This window comes from Megalops cyprinoides, chromosome 18 (genome assembly GCF_013368585.1).
Source record: "Megalops cyprinoides isolate fMegCyp1 chromosome 18, fMegCyp1.pri, whole genome shotgun sequence".
Classification (NCBI taxonomy): domain Eukaryota; kingdom Metazoa; phylum Chordata; class Actinopteri; order Elopiformes; family Megalopidae; genus Megalops; species Megalops cyprinoides.
Window position 1 is genome coordinate 7,109,751 of NC_050600.1, and position 7,320 is coordinate 7,117,070.

Genomic DNA, 7,320 nt, shown 5'->3' on the forward strand with positions numbered 1-7,320 from the left:
CAGGTGCTCTTGTCCAGATCAACTTGCAAAAGTGCATGCAAAAAGGTTACCAGCAGAGATGCTGCCAAATTATTGCAGCTGATAGTCATGTCATTACATAACATACCACATTCTGTTAAATGCCAAAGGAGGTTCTAAAGAAATTTTGGAAATACAGTGATTTTACTTTTGCAGATATATTTGAAGATACGGTATGTTATGAACATTCAGACATCAGGGTTTTCTGGCAATAGCCTAGCAGGAGAGTAAGGTGTGATAATAGACGGTGAAAGGGTTCAGTTCCTCTTGGTGACCCACATTATGACCAGAGGTGTTTTTCCACTCTGGCCACAGCTGGTAACCCGGGGAGAGAGATGAGGAAAGTTCTGGCTGGTTACGAACAAGACGACCAGAAGTGCTCTGTATAAGATGGAGGGGCCTGAAGGCACATGTAAAGAAACTGGCAAGGAGAGAGTTGCAGTAGTCCAGTCAGAACCAGGACCTGGACAATGAGCTGGGTAGCATATGTAGATATGGACAGATTGCACTCATTCCCCGGAACTTCTGGTGGGTTGTTTTATCTTTTAATGCGCAAATTAATTATTGTTGTTGTCAATAATATTGTTGAACTTGATAAAGCGACATCAGTAGCAGGCCTGTTGCAGGGAGCCTGCAAATGGAGGAACCTATTTCTGGATGTCCTCGTTGCATGTGGGAGTTTGCGATAACCTGCAGATGCATGGTTTACAGCTGATCGCTTCACCTCACCTTTGTGGGTAAACAGATTCTCTACATAAGTGACCCTTAGAATTAGTCAGTGTAATTTCACTGTATTGCACAATAATTCTTTCCACATCCATCCACTGCATTTGTGACATCAGAACCTGTCACCAGTGAGTGTGAATGTATCTAAAGCTAAAAGTTTTTTTTCCCCTTGCAGTCAGTTCAGAATTAAGATTTTGATTACTTTTGATTAATTTTTTAAGAAAATAAACGTATTTTCTTACTGTAATGCAAAAGCTGTATATGTATGCATGTCTGTGTGTGTGTGTGTGTGTGTGTGTGTGTGTGTGTGTGTGTGTGTGTAGGGAGCTGTCCCTTTTTTGATTTGGAAGGACGTATCATCAGTAGGAATACTAGGTAACTCACTCAAAATAAATAAATCTGACGGAGAACCCTGTACATTTGTCTTAGTCATAACAGTAATCCTCATATGACATCCTATTGTTGCGAATTCAGGTAGGTATATTTGTGTGGGAGGAGAACTTAATTTTTTGTTTAGATAAATTGAGCTTTCATACCTTGCAGAGATCGGTGATTCAAATTGGAAATCGGAATTCACAACTTCTTCTACTTTCCTGTCGGTTATGCAAAAAGTGCATGTTTTCGTTCACCTCGATGCATCCGTGCGCCCCACGCACGCGCCGCCGAGTTCACGTAGAGCTGGCCAGTGGAAAAGAAAAAATAATTACTCATTCATCCTCTTTGCAGTTTTCCAATCTTGAAGGAGTGGCTTTCCTGTGTCCAGATGGATAAATATATATCGGTAAAGCATACCTGTACACAGATAGGTAAAACTTCTGAAAACTCTTTTGAACAGTCTGCATCAATTCACTTAACCGGTTCAAAATGATGAAACTGCCGGTCTGTTGCCTTCTAGCAATTGCATTGAGTTCTGTGATGTGCGCGGTGCTGGATCAAAGAATACTGAAGCTGACCGAAGTTATGAAGGAACTGAACCTTCTGAACAGAGGCGTGCAAGTAGGTTGCTGTTCAGGACGCCATTGTTCTTTCTGCATGTTTGTTTTGTTTCAGAGTGTGTGGTTTTTAAACGTTGTCAAACTTATCAAAAATTATATTTTGTTTTCTTTGTAGCACAATGGATTGAGGCTGAGTACACCTACAAGTGATGTCGAAGTAAGTATACGTCAGATTTTGCCAAGGGCAACTAGTTTGGTGTAACTTAATGCAATACAGGGGGAAGTATATTGACATTTAGAGTGGTATTTTGCTGTGTGAAATATTAGCTTGTTTGGGAATCAATTTAAATGTCTCCAAAGACAAGATATTTGGATGCAACCCAGGCAAATTCTACAAATGCTGAATTAGTCTTTCAATGACTCGCATTTTGTCGTTCGCCCACATACACAGATAGTGTAGGCAGTTGTAAACAAAACAAAATAGTACAAATAGCTAATACTCAGCAATATTCTGGGTAGAGAAGTAAGGCTTACTTTATAAGTAAAACACAGTTATCTATTACCCTGCTTCTGGTTTGCTTTCAAATAAGCAGGGTATATTTATGTATGATTTATGTTGGCAATTTTGCCTATGTAACAATTGATATAGTTGTTAACTTTAACTGCAAAGCATGATACCTCGTCATACACTAATATAGGTAGTTAAAATAATTGCGAACCCAGTGTAGTGTGCGAATAACGCAACACAAAACTTGCGATGTTTTCACAAATAACATTCATAACAGCACAAAGATAAATTGTTGGACGGAGTGACTCAAAAATGATAGCGTGACATTTCAAACAACTCATTTATGTTCACCGCTGACAGTAAATGGAGTAAGGCTTGAAGGTTCTGTACTAATGTGTCAAAATGAAAATGACCTTCATGTCGCTTTGGAGTTATTTCTCAACTTTTTAAAAATAATCTTGATGGACAATCATTTCTGTGAGCTTCAGTGATCTAAGGTATCTCTTGCTTATGTAGCTCTTTGAAATAGATAGATTTTTGATAGATGAAATGTAATTTATTTTAGTTTAAGTAACAGGTATTGTGTTATTTGCTGGAATATACCCAAATCACACAATACTGTGTAACATTTTTGTAAGACATCCGTAAATTAACATTACTATAGTCATGCAGCTCTTTACATAATTTACTTAAGGTCACTCTTTCTCACGAGTCATTTGAATGTAGTGACATACAGCAGGCTAGATTCAACTTTTGCAAGCTTCAACCATGCTTTAAAATGCTATTCATTGAATGTGTGGTTCTACACTATCTGAAAACCTAGCAAATCTAGCACTTAAAAAAGTTTTTAATATGTTGAATGCTTGTGTTTGTGTGTCTGTGTGTGTGGTGTGAACATCCTCTTCCTCTGAGACAAACTGAAAATGTTTTAGTTTCATCTGGAAAAAGTGTATTTGTGTGTCAGCAAACATTTTCCTCCGAGTTCTGTGAAATGAGCAGTCAAACCGGGGAAGCTGAACAAAGAAAAGAAATAAACTCTCTCACAGGTATACTGTGTGAGATTGTATACATGGAAAGAATAGTTTTGGTTTTCGTTAGACTAAACCTGAAGATTTTGGGTATGGGAAGATGTAGAGTGAAAGCCAAGAGATAGGGGACTGTCCAACTATGTACTGACATTCCCCAGTAGAAGGCCCATATTAAACTGGCACGGTGTGGATCCAATTTGACTGAGAACAAAGTGAGACCAGGATTTTGAAAGCAGTGGACCTGCCAGTTGTGCTAAGTCGAAAGCTACGATTCAAAACTGCAGTTCAGAGAAACAGGAAAGGGAAAAGCCTAGAATTTACTTGGTTAGAAATGTTATTCACATACTTGATATTCTTCTTCTACTGATAGTGATACTGAAATCAGCTGGTTGTGACAGCGTATAGGGTGATGTGCCACCGTGGTCACAGTCAGATGCAGACGTGGCGTGGCGTGGCAGGGCATGTGCTGGTTGGTGTTCGGTCGGTTCATGTTTTATCTGTCTTTTTTCACAGGAATGCTGTGCTTTGAAAGCTCTCAGCTGCTTCAGGGAAAACCTACAGCTGCTCCCAGCTGCAAATAAAAGACATCAACACAAACTCACCAAAAGCCTTAAGAGTCAAATGATTGTAAGTAACTCACTGATTACTGAATACATCATTGATTGATCTCTATCTGTTTGGCTAATGGCAGCTTATCTACACAGTTTTTGTGTCCATATGTGTGTTTCATGAGCTTATTTTCTTATGATTTTTGTCTTTCATTGTAGGTTAACAGTGTGAACACTTGCAGTCAAGAGGAGACACAGGTGAGCCTCTTCAGATAACATACATTATGGATACTGGGGTCAAACTGAAAGGAAAACAAACCTGACCTTCTAAGGAGAAACCACTAACTCAGTTGCCAAAAGCATGAATCATCAGTGCTGTTTTTAAGGACTCATTGATGTGTGGGAAAGTTTCCTTCAGTTACAATCATAATTTTCAAATGCATGTTCCTTTGTACCGCTGTAGTTAACATGTCTGTCTCTTTCCCCACAGAACGCAACCTGTCCAAGATGTGACTCATTCCCAAAGAGAGACAGCAGGGAGTTTGTGCGAGAGCTGGAGTCATTGCTTCAAAAGGTATCTTCTATTTAACTTCTATTTAAAATTAGCTCTAATTACTGGATATGTATGTGACCTTTCCGCATGTCGTGCACTGTACACTTTAGCGTACTAATTTTAACACTGTTGAAAATCTCTTCCAGACTTACAGCAGACTGGTAGAAAGAGAAGACTGATGCTAAAGGAAGCAGGACTCTTTCTAAGACACTACTCAAGAAACGATGCACCCCAGACAGTGTTACTATGTATTACCATTTCCATATCATGTTATTTATTATTTATTTATTTACAATACAGTAGATTTTATGTACTCTTTTAAAAGCTAAACTATTTTTATATGTTTTATTTTTTTTTCTGCTGCTGTGTGGAGATCGGTTAGCTGCAAGTCAATTTCATAGCTAAATCTAAAGCTGAAAAAAAATGAAAGAGCTGTTTCAGATTTGCTGCTCAGTTTGTGAGGGCAAAAACACAGGGACAAAGAATCAGATTCTCATAGCCATGCAGAGCACCCAGCCAGTGGCCAAAGTCTAAGTTTCACATTCACAATCAAGAGAACAGCACATTGCCAAGAGTGAATTTTTACATCCTGTTGCATTGTGATGCGTTTGTCCATCCACACTGATGCGTCTCCTGTCTAAATGCTGCTTTAGCACCACCTACAGGAAGCTGTGCATTATTTCTCAGGGTAGACCATGGAACAGGTCATTCGTTCATCTTTACATTCATCACTCACACATTCATATATGCAACCAGTCAATCTTGTATTCAGTGTTGTTCTTGTCACTGAAATGTTTTACAGAGACACACAATGCCATATCATTGAAATGCTTATTGTAAAACAGTATCTTCGACAAACTGAGTAAGCTTTGTCACAAAATCAGAAAAGACATCTCATTTTGAGATATAATACCTTTTTGTATCATTATACAAAAATATAAGAGATTGTTATTTGTATGTTCTGGAGTTTTAATGTTACATATTTATTTATCATTAAAAGCATTTGAAATAATTTCTGTTGTGCTTGTCTTGTTAAAGTCTGAAATACAATCAGAAAAATTGGTTCAATTAAGGTGAAGGAACATTGCATTCATTGCTTTGTTACAAACCAGTTCATAAATACCAAGAGGGACAGGAATCAAAAGTACATCTCTGCTTACAAGACTTTTTTTTACAAAACAAAACAAAAAGCCAAAAAAAAAGAACACCAAGCTCGCCCTTTTTGGCCAGAAAGAAAGGTTTAAACTTTGTGATCTACGATGCATTACATTACATTAAACTGTTTAGTAGATACTTCTATACAAGGTTCAAAGCCTGATGTGTCCCAGACACCCTACTCTTTACGGCTGTACTATTAAATTAATTTTAGGTGTTCAGAAAGCCATATGCCATTCCTTTTTTTCTTGGTGTTTTCCATATAAAGCATACAGGAAGCAGTACTGCCCTTTTAAATACCCAGTTCACTCTGCACTCTCTCGGCCTGCAATGACCAATGATAGTTTGGTTAGAGCCCTCGAACCTTAGGACCACCCCTAAATCATGCAGGTCCAATTTGGACCAGTTCCCTTTGTATACATCTTCATTTATGAAATGTGTAATCCACATCCTAAATAGCGTTCTTTTATACTGGCGGCTGTAGTTTGTTTTTAAGCACGCATTCAAAACACACGTTTTTCCTCCCTCGGGTTTTGACCAGTGAAAACTCTCTCTGGACCCCTGCCCAAGTTTTGAGAACAGAAACACATCTGGAAATTGTGATTTGTGATGACAAAGAATTTACAAAATACAATTCTATCTCATCAAAATATAATTTTCAAATTTTAAACAAAGTTCACTGAGGGAACCTACATTTACATTCAGATTTATTCATTTGGCAGATGCTTTTATCCAAAGCAACTTACAAGTGAGGCAGAGTGCAACACAAGCCATATGTGGAGTCAACAATATTAGAAGTACTGCATGACCAAGTTTCAACAGTTGGCCAGACAAGGTACAAGCTAGATAGGTAGAAATCCGAGTGCATGAAACCATAGATTTAAATTTTTTATGAGGGAAACAAAGTTTAAGACATGAGAAATTGCTTTAGGTGGTAGTGTTTCAGTTGTTCAGGTGAGCACGGAAGAGCTGTTGCTTGGAGACAGTGAGCGACTCAGCAGAACTGATGAAGCGTGGAAGCTCATTCCACCATCAGTGGACAATGGTGGAGAATGTCCTGGATAGTGATTTTGTGCCGCGATGCGACGGGACCGCTGGATGCCATTCGGAGTGTAGTGGTCGGGAGGGAACATGGGCTTGTAGTCGTGAGTTCAGGTAAGTATGTGCAGTTTTGCTGGATGTTCTGAATGCAAGCATCAAGGCATTGCACTTGGTGCGGGCAGCTACAGTGGAGCAAGACAAAGAGAGATGTAACCTTCAGTTGATTGAAAACCAGCAACAACACTCCATTCTGTATCAGCTACAGAGGCCTAATAGTGCATGTAGGTAGGCCAACCAAGACAGCGTTGCAGTAGTCCATTCTTGAGATGACAAGAGCCTTGAGACAAGAGCAAGGACTTTTGCAACATATTCAGATAGGTAAGCCCTGATTTTCCTGATGCTGTACAGTGCAAATCTGCATGATCTGGCAGTCAGACAGATTTAGCTGGTCTTCAAACACTAACCCCAGGTTTCTTGCAGACCTGGACGGAGTTAGCGTCGTCGAGCCAAGGTGTACGGTGATGGCGTGCTGAATCGACAGGCTGGCTGGGATGACAAGGAGCTCCGTCTAAGATAGGTTAAGTTGAAAGTGACGCTCCTTCATCCAGACTAAGGTGTCTGAGAGGTAAGCAGAGATCCGTGCTGTGACTGTGGAGTTGGAATGAGAGGTAGAGCTGGGCATCATCGGCATGGAAATAGTAGGAGAACCCGTGTGCCTGAATGACTGGGCCCAGTGAGGGTGTGTGTAGTGAGAAGAGGAGGGGGCCAAGCACTGATCCCTGAGGTACCCTGGTGGTTAGCCACACCC

The 7,320-nt window shown here is 39.7% G+C and overlaps 1 protein-coding gene across 1 annotated transcript; it reads left to right on the forward strand.

Moving 5' to 3' along the window:
• The first annotated feature begins 1,611 nt into the window (after nucleotides 1-1,611).
• On the forward strand, nucleotides 1,612-4,542 carry il21 (interleukin 21). Its single transcript, XM_036551799.1, has 6 exons — nucleotides 1,612-1,740; nucleotides 1,855-1,896; nucleotides 3,729-3,842; nucleotides 3,983-4,021; nucleotides 4,254-4,337; nucleotides 4,463-4,542. Exons 1-6 carry the CDS (start codon nucleotides 1,612-1,614, stop codon nucleotides 4,493-4,495), a joined length of 441 nt encoding a protein of 146 aa, XP_036407692.1. The 3' UTR covers nucleotides 4,496-4,542.
• The last annotated feature ends 2,778 nt before the right edge of the window (nucleotides 4,543-7,320 follow it).

Coding starts and splice junctions, on each gene's coding strand:
- il21 (XM_036551799.1), top strand. CDS start 1,612: ATGAAACTGCCGGTCTGTTGCCTTCTAGCAATTGCATTGAGTTCTGTG. Junction 4,022..4,253: donor GCAGTCAAGAGGAGACACAG/GTGAGCCTCTTC, acceptor CTTTCCCCACAG/AACGCAACCTGTCCAAGATG. Junction 4,338..4,462: donor TGGAGTCATTGCTTCAAAAG/GTATCTTCTATT, acceptor AATCTCTTCCAG/ACTTACAGCAGACTGGTAGA.